A 27,268-nucleotide genomic window follows, 5' to 3' on the forward strand; every position below is an offset into this window, starting at 1 on the left:
AAAAAAAAAAAAAAAAAAAAAACATGCCCCCTTCACATTTCTGACTGCCCCCTCTTATGTGCATTCCTAGAACCGGCCCTGCCTCAAAGTATTGGAACAGCAAGATTACCTCCAAAAACCTTGGGATTGCTCTTGCTAGCTATTCCAATACGTTTGGAGGCAACTGTATACCTCCAGGTGGTAACATGGTGTTGACTTGGTTCCTTCACCATGTGGCGCTGTTCCACACCGCTACGGTAGCAGGGCAGATTTTGAGCGGGTTGGGGTTATTCCCGTTGATATTTGCCCCAGGGCAGAAGAACGGATACATTTTGTCTGTGAAGAAGTCGGTGAATGTGTAGATGGTTGTCATGCTGACCGGATTGGAGAAGATCACCTCGCCGGCGTCGTAGTCCAGCTGCACCCTGACCCTGTTTAACTCGTCCTCCATGCGCAAGGTGGTGCTGGGCCTGGTCATGGCCAAGTACGCGCCCTCGTAGTGTGAGATCATCCAAAAACCGCCCTCGGGGCAGCCGGAGATGCGGCCTTTCCTGTCGATGGACTCCTTGACCACCCCGAGCATCCAGTCTTCCTTGTCTCCCACCTCCACCTCCCAGGCGTGGCGGCCCGCCGTGAAGCCTTCGGAGCCCAACACGAAGACAAAGTGGCCGAACCGCTCCGGGTTGTCTGGGAGCTGCTGGAGGGAGCCGCTGTTAGCCACGCAAGTGAGGTCCTTGGAGATGGACAACCACGAATACGCCGTGTTGGGATCCAGGGTGATGGGTGCTAAAAGAAAAAATGAGCATCATATTCAAACATATGTAAAAATGTGGCTAATTTACTAATTATCTCCGCACAGATTGCCCACCCATTTTTCTCCCACGCTCTGCTTCTGCAAGTTGAATCAAACAAGCTCCACCCCCGGTTGTCATGGTAACAAGAAAATAGCCCTGCTCTACATAAATAAAGCATTGCAATGTGCTTACTGTACTGAACCATGGCCACCATCTTATGTGGGGTGGGGTGGGGGGCCAGCTTCACGCAGGTAAAAACCATAGCAGCACAAACCAGCACAAACGAAGCACAAACGAAACAGACTATTTAGCTTAAATTTTGCGTGGGGTGGGGGGCCAGCTTCACGCAGGTTGGCCACCGTGGGTTTTCTCCGGGCACTCCGGTTTCCTCCCACATCCCAAAAACATGCTTGGTAGGCCGATTGAAGACTCCAAATTGTCCCTAAGTGTAAGTGCGAGTGCAAATGGTTGTTTGTCTCTGTGTGCCCTGCGATTGGCTGGCAACCGGTTCAGGGTGTTCCCAGCCTACTGCCCCATGACGGCTGGGATAGGCTCCAGCACGCCCGCGACTCCCGTGGGGACTAAGCGGTTCAGAAAATCGATGGATGGATGGATTATTATTTTGATAGGTTTATGCTCACGTCCGATTGGCTAGAAGCGTATGTCACGATTCACTAAATTGTTGCATCACTTGCGGTCACCGGGCTCCTTCCTCCACACTCAGCCGAATACGCCAGGGTTTCACGGTTCTCCCTGGTCTGTCTGCCCGTGTTCTGACCCTTCTAAGAGCGAGCTCGCGCGAAGACGTCTGAGAATCAACTGATTTAAAAATGACACCCAAGAGGATTACACTGTTTTTGTTGCTTTTTTACTTTGCAAACCAAGGTAGGCTCAAACATTTAAATTTTTCATATGTTTGTTGTGTGTTGTGGCTTTACGCTCTGATACACTGTTGTAGTGTTGTCACTAACCGTGGGTTGCTTATTGGTTGTCTCAACAATAACACACGGAGGCAAGGATGCAGTACGAGCCGATCTTTACTGCCCATGCTGGTAGCATTGACAGCGACGTTGTCAATGTGGATAGCGAGACGAGTCGATAGTGACAGTGATGGAGAAGTTTTTGAAGAGAAGAAATGCTGACACTGTACTCAGCACACACTGGTGTGCCATGAGAGATGTTCAGCTGTGCCGTGGGATTGTCCAATATTAATAAAGGAGCGCATTGTAAACAGGATCGCCGAACCACTGGTCAGTTCGCGCAAGGCCTGGTTAGCCACTTGCTAATCGTGCATGTGTGGAGAATCGGAGAATCTTGAGATTTCATATTGTGTCGGTCTGATTGTATTGCATCGGCACATATTCAGTTTATGCGTGTGTTGCTGTGTGCTTTTGCTAACAGTGACGGACACTATGAAGGTTGCGGTGACGGACACTATGAAGGTTGTGGTGCGTTTGAGGTCAATGGAAATCAGAGCATGCTGTTCAACGGGAGAACCTGGATGGGTTATTTTTCACATACATAAAATAAACAATCAAGTCGAGACACCTCGACTGTGATAGCCACTCAGCTGCTGTCAGAACAGCAGAGCGTCTTTAAAAGTGACTTTGTTCTTATTGTTGCAATATTTATAGACCTAGTCTAAAACAGTAAACAAAATCACGTTGATTCTTTTATTTTAATCACAATCACTTTAAATAGTTTATTTCTTACACCGTCTAAAACCTTTTTAAAGAAAACTAACTTTTATTTAAAAAAAGGAATACAATTTAAAGAATATTTAGTATTTATTTCTATTAAATTATTCGACTTTACGTCTTTCGTTGTAATATAACTGATTTTAATATAGGAGCTTAACAGATTTTTGTTGGCGGTGTGCCGCGAGATTTCTTCCAATGAAAAGGTGTGCCGTGAATGAAAAAAGGTTGGGAAACACTGCTTTAAGGCACATGTGTCAAACTCAAGGCCCGGGGGCCAGATACGGCCCGCCACATCATTTTATGTGGCCCGCGAAGACAAATTGTGCATCAAATTCGTGTCATTACTAGAATTGCAAATTGTCTTCCCTTTTAATATCTTTTTTTTTTAATATTTGACCAGTTTTTACTCGTCTGATTTGAAAACGAGTTATTTGTTAGTTTGTTTTGTAGCTTTTACTGTATATAATATGAGGTGCTCATACATTTATTTGGGTTGACAGTCATAATGGCCCTCCGAAAGGAGCTATGACTACAATGCGGCCCGTGGAAATAATGAGTTTGACTCCCCTGCTTTAAGGGGAATGACTAAATATTCTTCTCGTAGATTCTGTGCAGGATGAAGTGTCTTGCCGTAAAATTCAAGGCAACGAAGGCTGTTTCCACAAATTTGATAAACGTTGCCCAGGGGGTCAAATTGTCGTTAAGCAAGACAAGGTATTTGGATTTCAAACTTATCTCTTATCTTATTGTTGTTTTTATTTACCGATCTGAAACTGATCTTGATCTTCAATGTTCTGTTTGCTAACAGACTACTATTGGCCATGCCGACTTCAGCAAGAATCCGCCCAGCTTTGACATCTATGAAACATTCGCAAGATGTATAAATGAGAGTGGTATTTTCATCAACTACGGCAGTAACATTTCAACAGAGTACCACAATTGTAATGTAAGTTATGTTATTTCCATATTGTTTTAAACTTGTCTGTAAATTTATGTGATTTTTTTTTTTGAACCATGGATTCTATCATGGTCAATTGTACCGTCTTTTGTATTTCAGGGGATGCCTGAAGATAGCACAGATTTCTATTGTACTCATGATACTTCAACGAATGGTGAGTTTGGAACTGGTCTGAGTCATGAAATGCCTAGAATTACACCTATCTAACAATTCAAAACTGTGATCTGTATGTTAGGAGCGCCCGGAACCAGTAGCAAGCCCAATGTAACTCATCCTATCGCCAATCATACTTCAAAGATTGGTGAGTTTGGGACTGGTCTGAGTCATGAAATGCCACAGTTGAAAACAAGTCCCACCGCTGATAACGATGACTGTATGTGTGGCAGGCATAATCTTTGCGGTTGCGGTGGTCATGGCTGTGGTTGCAGTCGTGGTCGTGCTCCTGCGCGTCAGGAAGCGTGTGAGGTAATATGAAACTTTTCTACATTTGTTCAGTAAAGTTATTGGCGATGACAGCGGAAACAGCACAGAGCAAGTTGACAGGCCGGCGCCACCCAACAAGCCATATGCAATACTTATTTTAAAGGAAAATTACTTTGGCTGACCGAGGAAAAGTATGGATTACTCGATTATCAAAATATGAGATTCATTTGATAATTGATGTTTGTTGATTAATCGATTTATTTTGACACCTCCACATGACACTCATAATTGATTCCCCTCCAGGAAAAAGAAAAGAAAAAGATGCTGCCCAAGTAAGGCTTTTTTGTTTTGTTTAAAAAAAATGTATGAAATTATAGAGGAAAATTATGGATTACTCAATTATCAAATATGATTATCAAAATATGAGAGTCATTTGATAATCGATGTTTGTTGATTAAGCGATTCATCATCGATCCCTCAGGGCTGTGTGCTCTGCTGCCACGCACCACTGCCGACCAGCCCACCATCGATCTCATCTCCGAGGATGACGAGGCTGCTGTGGTGAATGGTCTTTGTTGCTTCGCTGGTCTTCAAAAAACACTCGGTGGACGATGGTTGGCCCAGAGAAGGAACACTCCAGTGACACACAGCTGATTGGGAAAAGATTTTATTCAACCGATGTCAGAGTGATGTCTCTCCAAAAATTCGAGTGGCCCCAAAAGCAAAGATGTTAGAAGCCCCCTTTTTTCCTTCTCTTTCTCTGCGAGGCCCCACATCTAAAAGGGCATGAACAAGGGTCTTCCTGGTCACGAACAAATGGCCCTTCCATATTCTAAGCTCCTACACATTACTAAAACTAAAGCTTCTCTGTACCGCAAAAATAGCTTATGGTAGTCTCACTGCTGCTAGTTTATCACCTAAAGGCAACATACAAAGACGCATAGAATCCAAATTTTACTACACTGCCTACAGAGAGGAGGTCTGAGGTTGGCAGCCTGGTGCTCAGAGAATAACCTTGCCTTGAATACCAGCAAAAAAATGATCATCGATTTCAGGAAGAACAACACTGACATAGCCCCCCTACACATCAACGGCGAGCGCTTGGAAAGCGTCCACACCCTTCAAGTATCTCGCCGTCCTCATCTCAGACAACACCTCCTGGTCAGAGAACATCACCTCCATCACCAAGAAGGCACAGCAGCGGCTACAGTTCTTGAGTTCTCAGGAAGCACAACCTCAACTCCAACCTGCTGCTGAACTTCTACCGCTCATCCATTGAGAGTTTGCTGACATATTGCATCACAGTATGGTTTGTCTGCAGAGAGTTGTCAAGGCAGCACAGAAGATCGTCGGCTGCCCACTCCCCTCCCTGACGGACATTTACACCTCCTGCTGTCTCAGCAGAGCTAAGGCTGTTAGGGTTTGCAGAATATCTTCATCGTATGATTATGTTGGAATGTAACCTGTAATAATTTACCTAGCTTGTCCTGTCTTACCAAAAGTAGTAGACCAAAGTGCTAAGATATTTTCACCTGATTGACTAGCTGCAGAGGAAGCAATCAAAGTTGCTTTGTTTCCACAAAGTCGTAAAAGGCCCCCTGCTATGCTTTGATCAGCAGGGGAGCGTCTTCACCCCATCCTGGGTTCTCACACCCTCACTTTCAACCCCACTGTGTTTCTTCTCAATAAATATGCACCTGATGAGGCCTGACTTCAGACTTCATTCGACCATCGCTGTAAGCACAGCGACGAGTGAACTCTCCGCCTGCAGGTGTCTGAAACGACTAACTTGTCTCCAGTGTGGTTCTTGCAAAATAAGTTAGAGTGAACACTACCCTAACAAAGGCAATCTCAGGAGACTTCTCCCATACTGGCTCTGTCCTGTTTGACCTGTTGCCCTCGGGGAGGCGTTACAGAAATATCAGGACAAGGACAACCAGACTTAAAACCAGCTTCTTTCCAAGAGCCATAAATGGTCTCAATACGAACGTGCGATAAGCCTGATCTCTTTGGACTACATTCTTCTACATGCAATATATTTATGCTTGGTCACCATAATTGTGCAATTGCATAGCCATTGTATTCCTTTGTTCAGACAAGCGTTGTGGGTCTTACCTTAGCAAACTAACAACAACCATAACCTAACCATAACTGTGATAACTGTGCAGTTGTCACTTTGCAACCTTGTTTACATTGTATTCAGGGTTTTCCAAACTATCTTGATCGTATGATTATGTTGGAATGTAACCTGTAATAAATAACCTAGCTCGATTAGTTTTATGCTTATGTTGGAATGTAACCTGTAATAAATAACCTAGCTTGTCCCATCCTACACAACGTCGTAAAACACCCCCTGCTATGTTTTGACTACAGGTCAAGGGCTTTCCTCTCCATCCAGTCCACTGTCACCCCCACCCTGTTTCTCTTAATAAAAATGCTCTTGCAAGAGGCCAGAATCAGACCTCATTCGATCATCGCTGTACGCACAGCGAGGAATGGTTCTCCATTTGCAAATGCTTAAAAAGGGCATACTGAACTAAATTCCTGGGAGTCCACATCACAGATGACCTCACCTGGACTGTGAACACCACAACACTGGTCAAGAGGGCACAGAAGCGCTTGTACTTCCTGCGGAGGATGAGGAGAGCCCACCTGCCCCCACCCATCATGAGGACGTTCTACCGAAGCACCATAGAGAGCATTCTGACAAGCTGTCTCTCGGTGTGGTGTGGAGGTTGCAGCGCCTCCGAGTGGAAGAACCTGAGGAGAGTGGTGAGGACAGCAGAGAGGATCATCGGGGCTCCTCTTCCCTCCATTCAGGACTTGTCATCCCAGCGCTGCGTGTCCCGAGCCCGTAATATTATCAGTGACCCATCACACCCCCACCATGGACTGTTCTCCCTGCTGCCCTCTGGGAAGAGGTTTCGCAGCATCCGCTGCAGGTCCACCAGGTTCTGCAATAGTTTTTTCCCTGCTGTCGTCAGGCTGTTGAACATTCAAACGTAGCATTCCTCTGCACACTTGTAAATACTGCTTTTGTCTCCTGCACTGTTTACATACTTTATCACTGCTGCACTTTGTACTTTATAATTATCTTATTTCATATTTTTATATAGAATGTCACTTTTTTAACCAGCCGAAATACCTCTACATTGTTGAAAGCCGTATGCAACGAAATTTCGTTTTGTACACACCGAGTGTCGACAAAATGACAATAAAGTTCTGTCTAAGTCTAAGTCTGTCTCCCGTGTGGTTCTTGCAAAAATAAGTTAGTGAGCACCACTCTAACAGTCTCAGAAAATTTGAATATTGTGATGAAGTTCTTTATTTTCTGACATGCATTAAGCTGTAAGCCATAATCAGCAATATTAAAATAATAAAAGGCTTGCAATATTTCAGTTGATTTGTAATGAGTCCAGAATGTATGACATTTTTGGTTTTTGTAATTGCATTTCAGAAAATAAAGAACTTTATCACAATATTCAAATTTTCTGAGACCGGTTAACATCTATCTTATTTTCCTTACTTTATTTGTTTCTATATACTTTGTTTTATTTTGCACTGTTGGGCAGTTCCAATCTTGTTATACTATGTATAATGAAAAATAAAAGGCATTCTGATTCTGATGATTTTTGACACCTCCACATGAGACTCATAATTTAGTCCCTTCCGGGAAAAGGAAACCAGAAGGGAAACAATAGGGAAACGCCGCCCCTCCAGTAAGGCCGCTTGTGTCTGCAGGGTTGTCGTTGAGGCTGCCCAAGCTCGTCCAAGCTTAGGTTGGACTTGTTTCTTCTCTGCCAGTAAGTAAATTCTTCTGCAGGTCTTTAAATGCTAACCATTCTATCTATCAATAAATGCTCCTCAGGCGACACTTCTGTGAAGCTCCTGAAGTATGCGGATGACACCACTCTCATCGGACTGATCCTGGACGGAGACAAGACTGCGTACAGACAGGAGGTGGAGCGACTGGTCCACTGGTGCAGCCAAAACCACCTGGAGCTGAACCCGCTCAAGACCGTGGAGATGACAGTGGACCAGGAGAGACCCTTCACCACTTCCACCCCTCCCCTTCAAGTTCCTAGGATCACAATCTCTCGTGACCTAAAATGGACCGGCCACATAGACTGTGTCCGGAAGAAGGCCCAGCAGCAGCTGTACTTTCTGAGACAGCTCAGGAAGTGTGTGTGTGTTGGGGGTTGCTCTCCCTAGTGGTAGAGGAATCAGTTCTATAAATGACAAAACTACGTACATGAGCTGTTGTACGATAGTTTAATTGAATATTATTTTCTGGTCATTAAGGTGATACTGAGAGAGGGAAGTAGAATCTCCTCAAAGTATTGGAACAGCAAGATTACCTCCAAAAACCTTGGGATTGCCCATGCTAGCTATTCCAATACGTTTGGAGGCAACTGTATACCTCCAGGTGGTAACATGGTGTTGACTTGCTTCCTTCACCATGTGGCGCTGTTCCACACCGCTACGGTAGCAGGGCAGATTTTGAGCGGGTTGGGGTTATTCCCGTTGATATTTGCCCCAGGGCAGAAGAACGGATACATTTTGTCTGCGAAGAAGTCGGTGAATGTGTAGATGGTTGTCATGCTGACCGGATTGGAGAAGATCACCTCGCCGGCGTCGTAGTCCAGCTGCACCCTGACCCTGTTTAACTCGTCCTCCACACGCAAGGTGGTGCTGGGCCTGGTCATGGCCAAGTACTCGCCCTCGTAGTGTGAGATCATCCAAAAACCGCCCTCGGGGCAGCCGGAGATGCGGCCTTTCCTGTCGATGGACTCCTTGACCACCCCGAGCATCCAGTCTTCCTTGTCTCCCACCTCCACCTCCCAGGCGTGGCGGCCCGCCGTGAAGCCTTCGGAGCCCAACACGAAGACAAAGTGGCCGAACCGCTCCGGGTTGTCTGGGAGCTGCTGGAGGGAGCCGCTGTTAGCCACGCAAGTGAGGTCCTTGGAGATGGACAACCACGAATACGCCGTGTTGGGATCCAGGGTGATGGGTGCTAAAAGAAAAAATGAGCATCATATTCAAACATATGTAAAAATGTGGCTAATTTACTAATTATCTCCGCACAGATTGCCCACCCATTTTTCTCCCACGCTCTGCTTCTGCAAGTTGAATCAAACAAGCTCCACCCCCGGTTGTCATGGTAACGAGAAAATAGCCCTGCTCTACATAAATAAAGCATTGCAATGTGCTTACTGTACTGAACCATGGCCACCATCTTCGCCCAAATGTGGTACTTGAGGGAACTGACGTGCTTTGCCACGTTGAGAAGCGCTCCAGGCACTTTTCCCGGATCCTTCACTTGAATCTCTGCCCTTTGAACCATCCGAAAAAAAATAACATTCAAATCTTCTAACACACACACAATCGAGTTAAAGTGGTTACGACATCGTCATGAATATAAACACGCCTTACCTTTTCTTCGTGTTGGGATAGTTCTAGAATGAAAAGTGAAAAAACATTCAAGTATGAATCTATTTCTAACATTCTTTTAATGACAGTATCCCTTTATTTGTCCGCTCGGCTTGCAGATGAATCGGCAAAACGTAAAGTCACCTGCAGGAAGCGCGCGTCGGCGGACGCGATCTCATTCTCCACGGCGATGACAGCGTGCGAGAAGGTAAGGATGTCTCTGGTGATGCTGTCGGCCTTCTTCTTCACCAGCTCTCGCTTCTCCTCCGCCTCCTGCTGCACGACGGCCAGCCGTGTTGTTTCCTCCTTTTGTAGGAAGTCACGCAGCTGCTGAAACTCCTCTTTGATATGCTGCTCAGTGGCCTGAGTTTGGTTCTGAAACAAATACAAACGAGTCAACAACATAGATTACGACTCCAAATTGTACACAAGGGGTGCATGTCAGGTTCAGTAAACTTTAACTAGTGGCTCAAAAGCTCCCTCTAGTGGCGTGTGATTGAATCATTGTCTCAGTAGAGTTCAGTTGTATTTAACTTTGAACTACATTAAATTGTTTAAGAATGTTTTCTTTTTTTTTCCATTTTGTGCAATTTTAATTGAATCATTTTGTCATTACTTTTTAAATGTTGCCCACACTTTCTTTTTCAATAAAACAAAAAGATGCATCAAAAAACAGTTGTCTATTATTCACCTACAAAAACATCTTTCATCACGTTGGATTGTTTTCAAAGCATTCTGTTTGTTGATACCTTGATGTGCACAGTTGTGTCATCACACTCCTGCTTGGCCTCATACAGGCGCCGCAGGTTCTTCTTTAGGGGGATCAGATCCTTCTTCAGCTCTTCCTGAGGGCGACACCATGACATGTCAAAGAATAGACAGGTGTAAGGGTGATGACACATTTCATAGTCTTGCATTTGAACCATATGAAATATAAAACAAGCAAAAAAAAAAAAAAAAATTATAGTTGCTCAAGCATAACAATGCCGAATTAAACATACAAAACACATTGATAGTGATGAATCATAACGGGCCAAATGAAATCCCCAAAATATGAAAACACAGCCAAAGACACAAGAAAATCTGTCGCTAGCACCAGACCTACCTTACAATCGTGCGCACCTTCTTCCAGAGGACACACTCTGTGACCGTGGTGTTTCTTGGAGGTGTGGCACACGCAGCAGAGGACCTCAAAGTCATCCAGGCAGAAGAGCTTGAGGACTTCTCCATGGGAATCACACCTCACCACCTGCTGCTGCTGCTCCTCGTCCCAGTGGCCGTTCAGTCCTGTAGCCCCCGCGCTGTCCGCCCGGCGCCGCTGCTCCACCAGAAAGGTGTCAGCCACGTTCCTGAGGGCCAAGCTGACGGTGGGCTCGGTCAGCGAGCATTTCCTGCGACAGATAGGGCACTCACGGCGGGCCTTCTTCTTGTTCCAAAACTGCTGCAGGCAAGCCCGGCAGAAGCTGTGGCTGCACTTGAGCACCACGGGCTCCTTGAAGATCTCACAGCACACCGGGCACGACAGCTCCTCTTCCAGCACGGAACTCGAGCGCGACGACACGGCCCTCGGTCGCAGGGCCGTGTTCGCCTTGGAGGTCTGCAGGAAGGAAAGCTTCCCGGGCTGGGAGGAAGCGCGTGGGCGTGACGCCATGGCTTAGATAATGCGATCCTCAAACTGCCAAGAGTGGACTAGGCTGGGTTTACGGCAACAGGGGCTTTTGAACTACAGGGACTCGAAAAACAGGTTTGGGAAAAGCCCTCATTGGCTACTTTATTTTTTTACGTGGAAACAGCAACACATGGTCATGTGATGCACAGTGTCAACCTGAGCAGAAAAAAACCTAATTGTGTCCAAAATGGTGAGAAAGAAACTGAAGCAAAAACACCAACCATGTGATCTTGATTAGAACTGCATTATAATTAGCCATGAAGAGTGCCATACAAAGTCACGTTTGCTGCAGTCAGTGTTTAGTAACATCATCTCCAAAGTGTGAATAACAAAATGGCTTCAGAATTCTGCCCACACACAAGAGCATGTTTTTCCCCCAAACATGCAAGAAGACGCATAACAGGAAGTCGTTCCTAGTAGACCTTCCTCCTATATGAACTCATATTGAAAAGAAAAAAGTGTTTTTATAACTTAAATTCCTTTACTTCCACAGCGCTGTCATGTTTATCACTTTATATAAAAACACTAGCCATAAAAAAAAAAACAGCAAAGCAACTAAACTGCATCTCTGAACCTAAACAAGTAACCTAACACTGCTTTATTTATTTTTTTTACAATATAAGTGTCATCAAAAGTAATATCGCAGTCACCACAATAGAAGGTGCGACTCAAACACTACTGCCTGGCAAGCTACACTTAATATTATGACCTTTTTGACAGCCCACTTCTCCTTTGGAAGTCAAATACAGCAAAGTTGATGAATAAAAATTAAAACATGCTTGTCAAAAAAAAAATAAAGCAAGTAGAGAGGCTCGGAACAAACAACACTGCCAATACAACAGAGGCTCTGTTGTCTCGGGCCACCGAACACCATCGATTTGTGTGTGTGTGGAAGGGGAGGGGCAACCAATATATGGCCCACCATGCAAGTTGACACACATACAAACTAAATAGGAAACATTACCAAAACAAATTGAACATTTAAGACATGCGTGGCCCTTGAGGGACTGAAATGGCAGCTTGATAGGGAAAAGATTTCTCAACCCTGCAGTAGTCAGTGTGCGGCATGCGCGTTCGCGAGGCTCGTCTTCATGCTTACACACGCATATTCCTTCACACCTGCCGAGGAATGCTAGGGCCACACTCAAAAAAAATAAGAATTGCACTACCAGATTTATGTGAAAATCATACACACATAAGTTGCATGCAAAAACCAGACGAATCTTTAAATTACTGTGATTTTTGCGACGCTGGAACGGATTAGTGGCATTTCCATTCATTTCAATGGGGAAAGATGATTTGAGATGTATCAGAGAAAATACATTTGAACTTTCCAGGGTGGCCCCGACACCCCTTTACAGATGGGAACCACAGGAAGACGAGCTAAAATAAAAATAAATGCACTTGATTTCCGCCTCTTTGTCACAAAAGTCTCTACCAAAGACAAAAATGGCAAACAGCAGGAGTTAAACAGTATAGTGAATAAAAACAAACCATTTGTGTTGAGTTCCCAAGTAGTGACCACACACACACACAAGTCCGTCAGGCTCCGTCGGCAAGTCATGTGACGTTCACACCCGTCCGACTTTAGCGTCGCCGATAGCGCCCCACACGTCGAAGACAAACTCATCCGGGAAGGCGAAGTCTCCCAACGTCTCGTCGAGAGCCTCGGCAAACTCGTCTGGGTTCTTTTTGTCCTTTCCCAGCTCCACCATGGTGGCCGCTGGAGGGAAAAGTTTCAAATTAGGCTTCCAAAATTCAATATAAATTAACAGGAGAATTAGCTTACAAAAATGTCTCTTAAATGTTAGCAAGACTTGACTATAGCCTACAGTGGACGTACCCAGCTCGCTATCTCTGATGCCCATGTAGCTCTCCAGGAGGTCGTCTACCTTCTCAATGGCTTTTTCCTCAAATGCCGAGGGCTGAAGAAGGCGTGACAAACCAAAACATTACACACTCAAAATACACAATTGAGAAAATGTCAACTCGTCAGAGTTCACTGCAAGCTCACCACTTCCTCTACGGTAGCGGGACCCTTAGAACGCAACCGTAAGGTTCCCCTGCCGGTGCCTAGCTGGACCCCGGATGATGACCTGGAGCCTCCAGATCGCTGGCTGATCATATCTGCACATAGCAAACACTCAGTCACACACACACAGTACACAGACGGGAAGATAAAATCCACGTCAGCTCTACCGAAGGCTTTGAGCGGCTCCACCAGCTTGATGGTGAAGTCCTTGCCCTTGGGCAGCTCCTTGAGCATCTTGGCAACCTCGTAATGCCGACAGCCAATCAGGCGATGGCCGTTGATGGACTCGATCATGTCGCCCACGTTGATCACCTGGATCTGATGGATGATGCTACCTTCGCGGATTCTCTGCAGGAGATGTGCGGGGAGGCGTGGATATAAAAAAAAAAAATTTGGAATCTTCTATTTTTTTCCACTTCACTGGAGAGAACTTTTCAAGAAAAGGGCCTCACCTTGATGAAAGCATAACCGGCTCCATTATCAGTGATGGTCAAGCCAAGTGCATCCTCCCCTTTGTACACTTCAATTTCTTTCTTTTGGCCTTTAATGTGGGCAAAGATGAAGTCCTCTAACCCAATCTGGCCTCCCAACAATTTGTCCATATCCACCTTGTGAGTGTTCAATGTGCAGAACATCACCTGCAGAGGAAAAGGAAAATGCTTATGTTGCTCAGGTCTTGATATGAAAGGTCCACGTGGCGACTCACCTCCGCCGGAGGGATCCCGAAGGCTTCGCCGATCTTGGCGTAGAGCTCCCGCACGTTGCTGAAGCCCTCGATGCGTCCGGTGGGGCTGCCGTGGGCCAGCTGGGTGTGGAAGATGAGGCGCGGCCGCATGCTGCTTGGCGGCGGGGGCAAACCCTCCGAGGCAGCGCCTTCTCCCAAGCCCACCACTCCGCTTCCGTTCAAACCGTCCACGTTGAGACCGGCGCGGATGGGCTCCGCTTCCTCATTTTCCACCAGGGGGGACGCCTTCTTTCTTCTTCCCAGACCCAGAGGCATAGTCTTTCTGGGAGGGGGGGTTGTTGAGACAGTGGTGGTCCTATGAGCAGGTGAGTTGGATTTGTAGATGACAGTGAGACTGTGGTGCTTCAGACGAGCTCGAGAGCTGTCTTAAAGCGCCAGGGTGTGGACACACAAATCCACACATCAGAGAAGTGGAATAGAAGTCCAGGAGGGGTTCCGCGGGGGGTCGTCCGCTGCTAAACAACAAAAAAGAATGGAAGAGGCGATGAGTGTTCTTTTGCTACATAAGCGAACCCAAACAAAGCACATCTGTAGATGCTTTCAAATCCATGCATTTCCATAAAATGTTTTTTCTCACCTGTCATGTCACAGCTAGCACGCTAACGGAAATCGGAAAGCCCAACACGCCCATTTAAACACAAACATGAATTACAACTGACGCCCTTATTAAAATTCTCAATTTAATAGTGACTTGTGAACAGAGTGTGGTTAAAACAGGACGGGCCAGTCAAGTCTTACCCGACCAGGAGTTTTGTCGTTAGCTAGTCCACTAACAGCAAGTCCTGAGGTGAAGTTGTCAACAAAATAAGATCCACAAATGAAATCGTAAGAGTTGGACCACCCAGCTGACAGTTGCGGTTGTTCTCGATGGGGTTTAAAAGCGAGGGGGGATGAAAGGCGCCGGGTGTGTACTGCTTGCGTGCTGGTATGCAGCTGCGGATGGTTAGCTTTAGCTTTCCAGCCCGGTTAGGGGTGGAGCAATGATGCATCCACGTTCACTTGGAAAAATGAAACGCATTAAGGGTAGAGCCATGACGCTTTCACGTCTACTCGGAAACATGACTATCCACATTCCGGACTGTTATTCAAAATATTTTTACATGGATCACTACAGTTCAAACGTTTAATGATACGTGTAGTTATGCCAGCATAAATACTTGAATGCACCAAGTTTGTCCTCTTTCTTGGCTTCCGGAGACATCTTGTTTTTATGTAAAAAATATTTTCTTTTAAAAAGTCCACACTTTGTTCATAGTTGCCTGCACAAGTCTTGCAACACAGGCTAAAGTCTTTATATTTCATTTTGGTGTGGAATCAGAGTAGCCACGGATGCCACTGCATCTGCTCCAATGTGGCTCGCTGCTCCATGTCTGATGTTAAGCAAATCCATAGGAAGTCTTTGCAATCTGCGGGGAACAAAATAGGTTGTTAGTTGCAGTGATGGAGAAAAAAATAGAGAAAAAAATCAACTTTATAGACCTTTTCACAACGTTTGGAAACAATCAGACCACCCCTGAAGTGTAAATTAAAATCACTGATCTGTCCCCAGTTTGAAACAAATTCCAATTAAACATTTAAAGGTCTACTAAGCGCTTCAGGGATAACTTTTACCTTGAGATAGTACTCGGTTCAACGTGAGGCCCTTAAAGAGGAACATGAGTGTATCAAAACGTTCGGTTCCGTCCAGTAATTCGAAGAGCAGCGCGCCTAGCTGCCAAACGGTGGCCGGGCCGGCCTTGTACGGCCGCTTAAAAACGTATTCTGGAGGGGCGTACCGTAAGGTTCCTGTAAGTAAACACAGAATATTTCGGGCTATGTTTCTTAAAATAATCCTTGGTGATGATTTTTTTTTTTCCCATTCGGCTTTACCGGCATATTCTCGATAAGGTTCTTCGTTCACGAAGCAGCTGCAGCCGAAGTCTATGAGGCGTACTCGAGGGAGACTGAAAGTGGCCTCCAGCAAGATGTTCCTCTGCTTCAGATCTCGATGGAAAACGTTGACGGCGTGCATTTTGAGTGCAGCGTCCACAAGCTGCTTCATGATGTTCTGACAAACGTAAAAGAGTTTTATTAGCCACTTAAAGAAAAATTGTCAAATTTGTTTACCTTTGCTTCATACTCCTCCAACGGCCCAAGTTTGTATTTGGTCCTGAACGTGAAGAGGTCCACGGAAGGTACCGGCCTCTCCATGACCAGAACCAGCTCTTTTTCTAGGTCATACGTGTCCAACAGCAGGACGACTGCGGAGGAGCCGTCAGCGTTTTTTAACGAGGATGCTTGCAGCATGAGCCATGCTTCTAAGGGCACCTTCTGGACTTTTCCGTTGATGTACTACAAATGAAGAAATATTGACTGTCAGGATTTTTACATAGGTTTGCTTCTGTTTGAATTTTTAAGCGTGTTGGGCAAGGCTGGCACACTCACCAAAAAGACGCTCTCCACTTTTTCGATGGGGATGTATTTGATGGCCACCTACGTGATAGAGTCAAATCGTTATTACAGGGAACGATGGTAGGGGGGTTCGTAAAAGCGCACTTACTGGGAAATAGTCGCTTTTTCTGAATCCGGCGTATACCGATCCGAAGCCTCCTTCCCCGAGCTTTTCTAGCTGCTGATACTTCTGCACAAACAATGCTGCAAAGACAAAGATCAGGTTTACTTTGCTTACCTCAGAGCAGACAAATTGATTTTTTTTTGGGAGGAATTCAAATGCAGTACTGGATTGTGACTTTGCAAAGTTCTGAACTTACTTCGGGTGGTGTCGGCCGGTTGTAAGGCGGGCGGGCAGCAAGGACAAGCCGGGAGGGTGGCGGACTTCTGGGCGACATTCTTCACGGGTTGCCTGGTTTGTTTTTGGACTTCGGCTTTCACGCTGGACTTCCTCTTGGTGGTCAACTTGGCCAGCAGAGCTTTGACGGACACGTCGGCGACTTCTACCTGAGGCTTTTTGGCGACGACGGCCACTTCGGGTTTTGCGCTGTATTTGCTGTTTAGGACTTTAGCCAGCAGGGCCTTGACGGACAACTCGGTGGTGGGTTCCTTGGCGAGGACATCCGCTTTAACGTTGGACTTGCGTCTCGGCCTTTTAGCGGGCAACCCTTTGGCTGAGACCTCGATGATGTCCAGTCCTTGCGCCTTGGTGAGTGACTCAGGTTTTATTACTGCTTTTCGTTTACTAGTCCTTTTGACCTGAAGAACATTCCCCGGAACCTCAGCGACTTCCGGTCTCTGTTCCTTGGGTTGGATGTCTTGTTTTGGGGTTGTCTGCCACTTGGTCCTCTTGACCGGCACCACCTTCTGGGAAGTCTGATCTATGGTCTCCGGTATAGTTTGCGCCAGCTCCTGTCCCGGCTGCTTGGTTTCGCCAACGATTGGAATGGTGCCACAGAATCTCCTCATGGGCATCGCTCCGTTTCTGATGGCCTTAGTGTCAGGTTTCAACAGCACGCAGCCTTCCATAAAGGGGGTGAAGTCTCGGGCCTCTGTAACTAAGAGATATCAAATTGTAAGTAAGGACAACATATTTCCATATTTTTATTTTAAAATCGAAATGTTTAACATTTTGAAACAAGTTGCAGTTTTTTTGCACCGTGATCATTTGCATGCCTATAAGCCACATGCTACTATTTGGGAATATTATATTACAAAATTATTTTATGTTCCGGCATGATCCTAAACATATGATGAAACCTATTTCTCCAAAGCAAGTTTAAAGATTAGCCCTTCCGTTGCTTGTAACTCACCAGGGTGGATGTTAGTGGGCAGAAATGGAAACGGGTGAAACTTGTCGACGTTCATGTTGCTGCTGTTGCCTGCAGAACGGGCCCGTCGTAATGTTTATTTCTTGAGTGTAAACATGGATCCCTTTGCACATAATGCAGAGACTGTGTTTTAGAGGCTTGCGCGTGCTACAGCTGAGTCATAAAGGGGCTGCGATCACAAACACGTCAAAGGCGCGGACTCGCCGGCGGGACTCGAATAAGGGCCCGACGGGCGTGACACAGGCTGGCGACTTAAACCGGCGCCGAGCACGACCTTCAGAAATCAATCCACTTTGGACAAAGACATGAAGCGCCGTCACCTTTTCTCATCGTGATGCGCTTGTGAGCTTTGCGAAAGCCGTTATTGACGTTCCAATCAAAGTGCTCAAGTATGCGAGGTTTGCTTTATCAGAGGCAACTGTGCTGTTATTACAAAAAGTCAATACGAGGCACGATTGGGCTGTGCCGGACTACGCTGGACAGTGGACAATTCATTAGGTACAGCTGAAGCAAGAAATTGTTGGTAGCAACACAAATCGTGTCCAAGCATTTCATATTTGTTACAAATGCATATATAATCCGTTGCAGCCACCACCCTAATTTTTTTTTATTTTTCAGTGAAAGTAGCGCACTATATTTTGTACTTTATCAAATATGATAAATAATGCAAGAAAGAAAATAACTCCCATGTAATGTTGTACCTTCATACAAACGTGGCAAATAAAATAGAATGGTAAGAATTAAGCAGTTTGAGCCTCATGATTTAGTGCAGGGGTTGTCAACCAGTGATCCGCGTTCCTCTAGTGGTCCGTGCTGGTATTGCAGGTGGTCCGCGAAATTGAAAATAATTGTAACATTTTAATAATTTTAAAATATAAAAGTGATGTATTATTTAGACCTCAGCAGCTAATTTTGTGAATCATTTATCCATCCAAATGATGTCAAATGTATGAACCCTTTGGAATTTCTTAAATTTCTAAAAAAATAAATACTATTTAAATCACAAGGATGTGCAGAGTCCCTAAATAATTACCACGCGTGAAATGATGATTTCAACATTTTATTGAAAATAAACATTTGGTGGGCATGGAAGAAGTGCTTGCATTTAACACGTAATTTATCTTTTTTTGGCAGCAATAAGCAGATGTGCACAACAATCAAAATACATTTTTGGACCATTCCTCTTTATACGCTGTGAAGATCGCAAATACAACCGGGAAAATTTGTTTCCTCATAGGGGGTCTGGGCTTTAACTCGAAGTGGCCATGGAGAAAGTATCTCTTTTCCATGTCAACATATTTTCTTTTGAGAAAAAACCCAATGATCTCTGTCACGTGCAGTAAAAATACAGAAAGAAAACTGCTCCAATGATCATTAAAAGGATTTGTTTGGAATGCAGAGTGTTTGACTACACATCAAAATATATGATTGACACACTCAACAGTTTACAATGAGTTGATGGGAAGCATCAAATGAGCCATGGATGCTGGTGGACCTGCACCAGGGTGGCGCGCTGCTCTGGATCACACTGCAAGCACATTTGCAAAAAATCTCTGCAATCTGATTGGAGAGAAAGATGGCAAATACTTGTGAGTTTTAGGTCACGTTATGTATCTGACTTTTTTTTTCATGTAATACCTTGAGAAAGAACTCGATTGAGTTGGAGCATCTGGGAGATGAAGAGGAGTGTGTCAAACTGTTTGCTTCCAGCTAATAACTCAAAGAGCATGGCCCCAAGGTGCCACACTGTGGTTGGGCCCGCCCTGTAGGACCCCCTCAGGACAAATTCCGGAGGAGCATAGGAGAGCGTCCCTAAAATAAAACAGCACAAATTGCACCAATGGTTGCTATAAATTGCCGAGTGAGCTGACTCACCGGTGTAGTCGTGATAAGGCTCCTCAGTTACGAAGCAGCTGCAGCCAAAGTCGATGATCCGCACTCGGGGGACGCCGTAGGTGGCCTCCAGGAGGATGTTTCCTGGTTTGAGATCCCGATGGAAGACGTTGACGGCGTGCATTTTGATGGCGGCGTCCACCAGCTGCCTCATGATGTTCTGACAAAGTCATTTGTGATTGGTGCAAATTACTCACACAGATATAAAGATGATGAAGGATCCTATCCAAACCTTGGCTTCATTCTCCTTGAGGTGTCCTAGCCGACACCTGGTAATGTACGTGAAGAGGTCAACGGATCGCGCCGGCTTCTCCATGACTAGCACCAGCTCTTCGTCTAAGTCGAACTTGTCCAGCAGAGACACGACGGCCGATTGCCCGTCGCCGTTTTTGATGCACGACGCCTGCAGCATGAGTAGCGCCTCCAGGGGGACGTCGTGTTTCCTCCCTTTTATGTTCTATCGGAGAGAAGACAATAGTAGAAGAAGCAAAGTAGAAACCTAGCTCGGAAATATCCACAAAAAATAAAAAGGCCTCGATTGAGGTTCTTCTCACCAGGCCGAGGATCTTAACTTCATGTTTGGGGATGTGTTTGATGGCCACCTAGAGGACACAGTCTTTAGTGCTTACGACAAAACAAAAAACCAGGAGTATATAGCTAGCTATGTTAGCTTAGCTATGACATTAGCATTTTGTTAAAGTAGCTAACAGCAGCATTATTTTATGAAAATGTAGTGAAGTGTTGATACAGACTACTTACAGGAAACAAATCAGTTTTCCGGTAACCAGCGTAGACAGATCCGAAGCCTCCTTCGCCAATCTTATCGAGTTGCTGATACTTGTGAGCTAACGAGGCTGCGCAGAGAAACAAAAAGCATGATCAAGCAGAAGCTGGTCAAGGCCTCCCATGTAACTTGCAGACGAACAGTCTGTTGGGGTTTACCTTGACAGGTGGTGGGCAAAAGTCTTTTCTCGGCATGTTGCACCATGGACATCTGGGTAGCTTTGAGCCATTGACTCCTTGTTAGGGTCTCTGGTTTTGTACTGTTTTTTTGTTTGGGTCCTTGAGACTTTAGGATATCGGTAACTGTGATCTGCTGCTTATTTTGAAGGGTTCTCAGTTTTGTGTCGGCCCTCCGTTTGGTTGCGGTGACAGTAGTCATGGTCTCCGTTATACCGTCTTGTCTCCATCTAAGGATATCTGGGTTGCCTTTACTACCTCGATTACACATTCGTGTTTCCAGTCGGGTCTTATCTTCTGCATTTCTAGTCTTCATTTTAGTGTTACTTTTTATTTTCCTTATCAGGATGTCTGGTTTGGTTTTACATCTGTGCTTCCTCATGAGGGTCTGTGGTTTGGATTTACCTCGGTGCTTCCTCATATGAGTCTGTGGTCTGGGTCCAGCCTTAGGTTTGGACCCGTTTGCTGGTACAATCTTTACAGACACCTTGGTGGTTTCAAACCTCTGCTTCTTCACAAGGGTCTCAGATTTTACGCCAGCTTTCCGCTTGGTCCCCTTAGTGGGTCTGACCTTCATCGAAACCCTGGCGGTCGTGATCCTTCGATTCCTTAGTAGCCTTTCTGGTTTGGGTGTAGTCTTTTTGGCCACTTTAGCCCTGACAGGAACTTTTGTAACTTTGACCCTCTGACACTCTTTGAGTGTCTGCAGTTTGGTGCCGGTCTTGGGTTTGGTCCTCTTAGCCAGTGAAGCCTTGACGGATACCTTGGTGGCTTTGACACCAGTTATTATTCTCATATGCTTGGTCCTTTTGGCTGGCACACTTTCATCAGATGCTACCTCTCTGAAGCCTCCAGCATCTGGGAGGTGGTCATGATGTCTCTTTGTAGGTAGTCCTCTGTTACCAAAGACCATACCTTCAGAGTCTCTCACCACCATACAATCTTCCAAACATGAGCAACATTCTCTGGTGCCTGCAACTGGTAGAAGAAACTCAACATCAACTTGCTTGTGCAGTTTTGGTCAATTTAAATGAAATTTTAAAAAGGAGGATTTGTTGTCTACAATATTGCCAATCGTCATTAAAATGTTAAAGATGGTGTCTTCATGTCTATCACATACATTTATAATACTGCACATAAAACATACATTTTAAAACTTGAGATACATCATGAAGGCTGTGAGTCATTTGTCTCAAGTGCATGATAGTTATTTGGAAAAAGTGACTGAATATCAAATCAATTACAATAAATTGCTATTTATTTTAACTTGGTTAATTCCGCAAATGTATACACTTATATTACACCCACCAGGCTGGAGGTCGACATCCATCTTGTTTCTAAAAGCTTCGCACTGCCAGTGGATGAAAAAAATAAAATATATATATTTTTTAATAGTTTACTCCAACTTGCATTTAATCAGAAACAAGATTACATTTAAATGAGAACATGATTTACGTCAGTAATGTGGTCATAAATCTCAAGGTTACGTTCCTTTTAGTCACCGACACGTCAAAGCGAACTGCTCTCGGTGGAGGTGACGTCAGCAAGGAGCTCACACGCTTATGGCCGCGTTTAAAAACCACCAAAGGATATTAATTGGAGTGTCACACTACCTGTAAGGCCTCACTCGAGTTGTTTTATATCAATTTACAATTTTTAGGGAACGCTTCCTACGCAAATTGTGAGACTTAACAACATGCAAGTGATTTAAGTATCCTGCATGTTTCCACTTGTACACTAGATGGCGCCAGAGACACCGAAAACCCGGCAGGAAGGCCACCGACCTTGTAATAATTAATATGCACTGTAACATTACGTCATAACATGTTTTATTTGCATTTTTGCAGTCATCTGGTCAATGAAGTATCAATTCACATATCGCAGAGGCATATAGTCAGTGTGAATACAATAAAATCCATGTAAAACTCCTTAAGTTTATAGTGCAAAATTAAGAAAATGCATCACAATTTAACCAGTTGTTGCATGGTCATGTCGATGGCGACAATGCAAATCCACACAGTCGTTAAGTTTAAATCAAACCACTTGAATTCCATAAGAAAATCTGCTTGTTTAACCTATAGAAGCCTTTTTGTAAATACATGAAGTTAGAAAGGACAAAGTATTGTAAAACAGAAATGTTCTGCTTGTATTTTTTTGTTATTTTGTTACAGGGCCCTAATTTAAACAAGGGTGTGTAAACTATATCCACTTCATATGATGTAAACAAAACAAAGGCAATGATGCCATTAAAAGGATTCAAGCTAAACAGATATTACGCATCTCAACGCGTGTAATATTTGTGTGACTGAGGGAAAACCTGCCGCCTTTTTCTTTAAATGCGACGTGCAAAAACTCAAAACTCGAGAAGTATTTTAAAGTTGCTTTCAACGTTCACACAACACTACATGACAATCATTTGGCACATCAACTAAAATGTTTTCCCCAAATTCATACAAAAAGTGTACTAGCGCGCTACTTCACTGGCATTGTTAATTGCGGGACTAACGCACCAGGAGTGGCACGACTGAGGTAACCGACTTCGTAAACAGTTTGCATGAGGTCAGCAATGATGAAACGGAGCTCACAGTGCTACGTCAGCGGTACGGTTCATTTACGTGGAGCTAGCACCTCAGGCAGCGGAAGTAAATGTGGTGCAGATGGTGGAAGGGGGCGGACCTTTTTGAAAAATACAGTTAAGGTGCTTTCTGAAATGAAGTCTACAAGGGCGGCACTGAAAAGAAATTACAAGGAAAACGCCACATAAATATATAAAGAATTTAAAGTGAGTTCTTTGGAGAGAAAATGTCATAATATTACGAGAATTAATGTCATTTGGATGTGTGAATAAATTGACAATGAAATTTCACTTAACATCATAAAATGTAATGTTGTGCTTTTACACTCATGCACACTGGCTGACTTAAAAAAAAAAAAAAAAAAGACTTTACTCGTAATATTTTGACATCAAATTAAGAATGCATTTTCCTATAGATTTTGTTTTGCTTAGCAAAATTACGCCATTTGTCCTGGAATATTCCGACTTCATCCTGTCTTACTGTTGTCAGGGCAACCTGAATCGTCCATTCCTTCGTTACTGATTTTCACTTTGCCAACTTTTAAGTGTTCGTCTGTTCTACTAGAAGACGTAAGAGAGAAAAAGCTCCAAACTGAGGCAGTGCCTTTTCATAATTAAAAAAATAATTTAAAAAATGTCCTTGAATGAGGATAAATACTAAAATCACTTCTCTGGTCTTACGACATTTTTGAAGTTTTGTTTGTCTTCACCAAGCAAACTGAAGTCAACGCAAAGCAGCCCTGAGTCATGTACAGAGCAGGTACGTTTGAAAAGTAAACAGCACCCTGAAGAACAGTTTGGAGTCTTCCATGCGACCATCACGGCGGGAGGACCTGCCTGAGCGTGTCGCGTGTGTTTTGCCCCAGCTTCTCAGGGAACTTGACGCAGAAGTCCAGGATCATGTCGCCTCGCTTGTCGGGCCACTTGGACAGCGGCAATCCCTCGCCAACGATGCGCTTCTTGGTGCCCGGCTTCACCACGTCTCGTGATGTCACCGTGATGGTGCGGCCGTCCAGAGTCGGCGCGCTGACTGTGCACCCACACAACGCCTGAAAAAAATATAAGCAGACACTCCAAGTTGTATTATTGACAATATTGTGGGGAAAAAAAACTTAAGTGGTGCACGTGTACCTAAGTTTGGCAAAGTTACTTACATCTCTGAGTGATATCTTGGCAGGGTAAATAATGTCAGAGCCCTCCCTCCTGAACACGGGGTGAGGCTTGTCTTTAACAACAAACACCACGTCGGCGGGAATGTTAGTGGGGGTCTCGTCACCCTCGCGGGGGAAAGTGATCTTGGTTCCCTCTTTCCAGCCCCGCTTGATGTCCACCGACAGAATCTTGTCCTCGCTGCGTATGGTACGCCCGTCAGGGTTCAGTCTCTTGCGGCAGATCTTCATTTTCTTGGTGCAGCCGGCGAAGACCTCCTCCAGGCTCACCTTTAGCTCGTGCACCACCGGTGGATCCTTCTGCTTCTCACGGGGGACGCGAGGGCCGCCCAAGTGGGACTTGAAGGGCCGCTGGAAGCCACCCATCCCACCCATCCCGAAGGCGGCAAAGGGGTCGGCGGTGTCCACCATGTCTTCACAGCCGTTATGCGAAAAGTAGTGGTCAAAAGGGTTGCGGCCGCCAAAAAACTCGGCGAACATGGCATGGGGGTCGCCATGGAAGGTGTAGTTGTAGGTGGAGCCGCTGTGGCCTCCGCCGCCACTTCCGGCTGGGCCCTTCAGCCCTAAACCAGAAGAGAAGAGTCATTGGAATCAGTGTTTCCCAACCATTACTGATCAATTTGCTAACATTTAAAGCGCCCCCCCCATTAAGTTCAGATGTTCTAGCAGGCTTTTCCTGACATGAATGTAATCACACCATACAGCAAAATGGAATGGGGCTTTTATTTTATGCACAAATTTTCAATTACAACAAAGATAATGATGCATACGTGGGTTTTAAATAAAAATGGCGGACTTTGCATTCATTCATTAAATTGAGGTGAGAGCGCATGCAAATTAGCGACGTAGTGATGACGTCACTATTTGTCACGTTAGCAATTCTCACTGACAAGTGGGAGTGAACTCTGCAAAAATTCACGAAGAAATTAGTTTTTTTTGCACCGTTGCATCTAGTTTCGCAACAAACGTCAGTGGGGTTCTGTCGCTTTCTAGAAAGTTCTCAAGCTGCAACGGTGACACATTTATGGCCACTTTAGGAGCAATTATTGGAAGAATGGGATATAGAAACTGGTCACTTACCTTCTTCACCATATCGGTCATAAATATCTTTCTTCTTGGCGTCGCTGAGGACGTCGTAGGCTTCTGCTATCTCTTTAAATTTGTCCTCAGCGCCGGCAGACTTGTTCTTGTCGGGGTGATAGCGGAGGGCCTGCTTTCTGTACGCCTTCTTGATTTCGTCTTCTGACGCACCCTTGGCTATTCCCAGCACCTTGTAGTAGTCTTTACCCATCGCAACCAGCGGTCACTTCTTCACCTAGTTGTCCAGAAAAAAAATATCCCAGGTGGAGCCGCCGCCACCACTCACTTCTCGCTAGCTTTCTAGCTAGCGACAGGTAAAGGGTTAGCCTGGCCCGGCTCACTTCGGTACGTAGACGAATTTGCGCTTCGCGGCAAAGACGAAGAATCAAGTGTCACCCAGATGGAACGAGGAGACGTCAGACCTGCGTGTGTCCCGAGTCATCGATGTCTCGACTGCCGGGGCTGCCGAAGCAGCCAGCCAACAGCGAGGAAGAAACTTCTGGAAGAAGCTGGCGCTTCTGACGTGTGTGCGTGCGCGTGTGCGCAGTGAGATGATTCACTCCTTGTTACTTCCGGTTTTGCGCGAAAACCAGGAAGTAGTCTAAAGTCGTCTTCTAGGGGCGATGGCTGATAGTATTGTGCATAGTGATGTGCATTACTGTTCTTTTAAGTGAACTGAATATTTAGAATCAGTTCTCTCAAAAGATTCGTTCAAAAGACCAAATCCTGTCAGTGAACGGGAGTGAACGAATCACCTCCCAAATTGATTCGTTCTTTTTTCAGTTCATATGACTTCAACCAGTAAGTGTCGGTAATGTGCATTGAAGCTGGTGCCACCTCGCCGTAAAACAAAACGAAGAAGAAAATGACGTAACTTCCCGTTCACGAACGAGACGTGAATTGCATTTCCCGTTCACCAACGGAACGGATCCTTCCTGGCGTCAACTATGTAAACCAGAATGTCGATTTACGATTTGCCAAGGAAAGAAAGAACCACTCACTGAAACATCACTTCTTTTATGCACGTTTTCTCCAGGCTAACGGCTAACTTTATTGCATGAAGGGATGCGCCGTTATGCAACAACGGGGAGATTATGCTTCTTTTTGGGTAATCTTGATTTTATAACACTTATAGTAGTTTTAAAATAACGTGTATGCATATATACGCCTAAATATTGTTTCCAATATATCTACTGCAATTTCACATTAGATTGCTGGTTTGAAATTTACTTTCATTATTATTATTATTGTTGTTGTTGTTGTTGTTATTATTTTAATAAACATTAAAACCTGTTAAAACTTGTCTGGTGTTTTATTCCTTTTTTTAATTTTTTTGGGCATGAAAACAAAAATCTGACATTTGGGTTAACTGCATTATCTGACAATATGTATATGTGTTTTACGTTGTGTAATATGTGTTGGTGTCCCCCAAAATAAAGAGCAAGTAGTCAAATACACATTCTTGACACGTACAAAAAATGCATAAAGTTATTAGGTACACCTGAAAATGGTGGTGTACCTAATGGCGTGTCCGTGTGACGTCACAGCTCAACCAGCCAATCGGGAGGTGGGGGTGAGGGCGGGTGTGGTACTTTTCACTTTCAGTTCAGCTTTGGCAATGATTTTTCCCTAATGAAGTGGCCTGTTATTAGGTGCACCTGAAAATGGCGGCGTACCTAAAGGAGTGTCCGTGTGACGTCACAGATCAAACAGCCAATCAGAAAGTGGGGGTGAGGGCGGGTGTGGCACTTTTCACTTTTAGTTAAGCTTTGGCCATGATTTTTCCCTTATGAAGTGGCCTGTTATTAGGTACACCTGAAAATGGCGGTGTACCTAATATAAAATATTAAACCAGGGGTGTCGACCTCCAGTCCTCGAGGGGCCGCGTTCCAATATGTTTTCCTAGTTACCCTCGTTAAAACACCTGCGTGAAAAGATTTTGGTCATTTTCACGTTCTGCAGGAGCTAAAACTTTTCACGCAGGTGCACTTAACGAGGGAATCACACGGACACTCTATTAGGTACACCGCCATTTTCAAGTGTACCTAATAACAGGCCACTTTATTAGGGAAATATCATGGTCAAAGGTCACAGGTGTCA

At 44.9% G+C, this 27,268-nt stretch overlaps 6 protein-coding genes across 6 annotated transcripts; all 6 read right to left on the reverse strand.

Moving 5' to 3' along the window:
* Positions 1-87: 87 nt before the first annotated feature.
* On the reverse strand, positions 88-984 carry LOC119125922 (zinc-binding protein A33-like). The gene is made up of 2 exons (XM_037256902.1): positions 966-984; positions 88-765 (listed from the first exon to the last, which is right to left on the reverse strand). The coding sequence occupies exons 1-2, from the start codon at positions 976-978 to the stop codon at positions 206-208; spliced, it is 573 nt and encodes a 190-aa protein (XP_037112797.1). The 5' UTR covers positions 979-984; the 3' UTR covers positions 88-205.
* A 7,123-nt stretch (positions 985-8,107) lies between these two features.
* Positions 8,108-10,990, reverse strand: trim35-12 (tripartite motif containing 35-12). Its single transcript, XM_037256787.1, has 6 exons — positions 10,390-10,990; positions 10,034-10,129; positions 9,429-9,659; positions 9,288-9,310; positions 9,069-9,187; positions 8,108-8,868 (listed from the first exon to the last, which is right to left on the reverse strand). The coding sequence occupies exons 1-6, from the start codon at positions 10,933-10,935 to the stop codon at positions 8,309-8,311; spliced, it is 1,575 nt and encodes a 524-aa protein (XP_037112682.1). The 5' UTR covers positions 10,936-10,990; the 3' UTR covers positions 8,108-8,308.
* A 193-nt stretch (positions 10,991-11,183) lies between these two features.
* Positions 11,184-14,715, reverse strand: gipc1 (GIPC PDZ domain containing family, member 1). Its single transcript, XM_037256869.1, has 7 exons — positions 14,469-14,715; positions 13,692-14,185; positions 13,438-13,623; positions 13,153-13,333; positions 12,968-13,080; positions 12,797-12,878; positions 11,184-12,676 (listed from the first exon to the last, which is right to left on the reverse strand). The coding sequence occupies exons 2-7, from the start codon at positions 13,983-13,985 to the stop codon at positions 12,525-12,527; spliced, it is 1,008 nt and encodes a 335-aa protein (XP_037112764.1). The 5' UTR covers positions 13,986-14,185; positions 14,469-14,715; the 3' UTR covers positions 11,184-12,524.
* Positions 14,716-15,044: 329 nt separating this feature from the next.
* On the reverse strand, positions 15,045-17,585 carry LOC119126214 (serine/threonine-protein kinase pim-1-like). The gene is made up of 8 exons (XM_037257349.1): positions 17,474-17,585; positions 16,481-17,218; positions 16,270-16,364; positions 16,155-16,202; positions 15,837-16,061; positions 15,600-15,777; positions 15,342-15,491; positions 15,045-15,136 (listed from the first exon to the last, which is right to left on the reverse strand). Exons 1-8 carry the CDS (start codon positions 17,526-17,528, stop codon positions 15,045-15,047), a joined length of 1,581 nt encoding a protein of 526 aa, XP_037113244.1. The 5' UTR covers positions 17,529-17,585.
* A 1,000-nt stretch (positions 17,586-18,585) lies between these two features.
* On the reverse strand, positions 18,586-21,452 carry LOC119125855 (aurora kinase B-like). Its single transcript, XM_037256776.1, has 7 exons — positions 20,327-21,452; positions 20,144-20,238; positions 19,939-19,986; positions 19,617-19,841; positions 19,367-19,544; positions 19,130-19,303; positions 18,586-19,051 (listed from the first exon to the last, which is right to left on the reverse strand). The coding sequence occupies exons 1-7, from the start codon at positions 21,279-21,281 to the stop codon at positions 18,960-18,962; spliced, it is 1,767 nt and encodes a 588-aa protein (XP_037112671.1). The 5' UTR covers positions 21,282-21,452; the 3' UTR covers positions 18,586-18,959.
* A 699-nt stretch (positions 21,453-22,151) lies between these two features.
* dnajb1a (DnaJ heat shock protein family (Hsp40) member B1a) lies at positions 22,152-25,732 on the reverse strand. The gene is made up of 3 exons (XM_037256868.1): positions 25,169-25,732; positions 24,074-24,651; positions 22,152-23,968 (listed from the first exon to the last, which is right to left on the reverse strand). The coding sequence occupies exons 1-3, from the start codon at positions 25,377-25,379 to the stop codon at positions 23,738-23,740; spliced, it is 1,020 nt and encodes a 339-aa protein (XP_037112763.1). The 5' UTR covers positions 25,380-25,732; the 3' UTR covers positions 22,152-23,737.
* Between the last annotated feature and the right edge of the window lie 1,536 nt (positions 25,733-27,268).

The sequence above is a fragment of the Syngnathus acus genome, chromosome 8 (assembly GCF_901709675.1).
Source record: "Syngnathus acus chromosome 8, fSynAcu1.2, whole genome shotgun sequence".
Classification (NCBI taxonomy): Eukaryota; Metazoa; Chordata; class Actinopteri; order Syngnathiformes; family Syngnathidae; genus Syngnathus; species Syngnathus acus.

What these genes read in the sequence shown, in the direction of transcription:
- trim35-12 (XM_037256787.1), bottom strand. Translation starts at nt 10,935, where the DNA reads ATGGCGTCACGCCCACGCGCTTCCTCCCAGCCCGGGAAGCTTTCCTTC. An exon ending in AAGGTGCGCACGATTGTAAG is followed by an intron (nt 10,130 to 10,389) that starts GTAGGTCTGGTG and finishes TGTCGCCCTCAG; the next exon opens with GAAGAGCTGAAGAAGGATCT. An exon ending in CCGACGCGCGCTTCCTGCAG is followed by an intron (nt 9,311 to 9,428) that starts GTGACTTTACGT and finishes TTTTCATTCTAG; the next exon opens with AACTATCCCAACACGAAGAA.
- gipc1 (XM_037256869.1), bottom strand. Translation starts at nt 13,985, where the DNA reads ATGCCTCTGGGTCTGGGAAGAAGAAAGAAGGCGTCCCCCCTGGTGGAA. An exon ending in TCGGGATCCCTCCGGCGGAG is followed by an intron (nt 13,624 to 13,691) that starts GTGAGTCGCCAC and finishes TTTCCTCTGCAG; the next exon opens with GTGATGTTCTGCACATTGAA. An exon ending in CCGGTTATGCTTTCATCAAG is followed by an intron (nt 13,334 to 13,437) that starts GTGAGGCCCTTT and finishes CATCTCCTGCAG; the next exon opens with AGAATCCGCGAAGGTAGCAT.
- LOC119126214 (XM_037257349.1), bottom strand. Translation starts at nt 17,528, where the DNA reads ATGAACGTCGACAAGTTTCACCCGTTTCCATTTCTGCCCACTAACATC. An exon ending in ACCGGCCGACACCACCCGAA is followed by an intron (nt 16,365 to 16,480) that starts GTAAGTTCAGAA and finishes TTGTCTTTGCAG; the next exon opens with CATTGTTTGTGCAGAAGTAT. An exon ending in TGGAGGAGTATGAAGCAAAG is followed by an intron (nt 15,778 to 15,836) that starts GTAAACAAATTT and finishes TACGTTTGTCAG; the next exon opens with AACATCATGAAGCAGCTTGT.
- LOC119125855 (XM_037256776.1), bottom strand. Translation starts at nt 21,281, where the DNA reads ATGGTGGTGAGAGACTCTGAAGGTATGGTCTTTGGTAACAGAGGACTA. An exon ending in GGAAAACTGATTTGTTTCCT is followed by an intron (nt 19,987 to 20,143) that starts GTAAGTAGTCTG and finishes TGTGTCCTCTAG; the next exon opens with GTGGCCATCAAACACATCCC. An exon ending in GCCTTATCACGACTACACCG is followed by an intron (nt 19,304 to 19,366) that starts GTGAGTCAGCTC and finishes GTTTTATTTTAG; the next exon opens with GGACGCTCTCCTATGCTCCT.
- dnajb1a (XM_037256868.1), bottom strand. Translation starts at nt 25,379, where the DNA reads ATGGGTAAAGACTACTACAAGGTGCTGGGAATAGCCAAGGGTGCGTCA. An exon ending in TGACCGATATGGTGAAGAAG is followed by an intron (nt 24,652 to 25,168) that starts GTAAGTGACCAG and finishes CTTCTGGTTTAG; the next exon opens with GGCTGAAGGGCCCAGCCGGA. An exon ending in CCAAGATATCACTCAGAGAT is followed by an intron (nt 23,969 to 24,073) that starts GTAAGTAACTTT and finishes TATTTTTTTCAG; the next exon opens with GCGTTGTGTGGGTGCACAGT.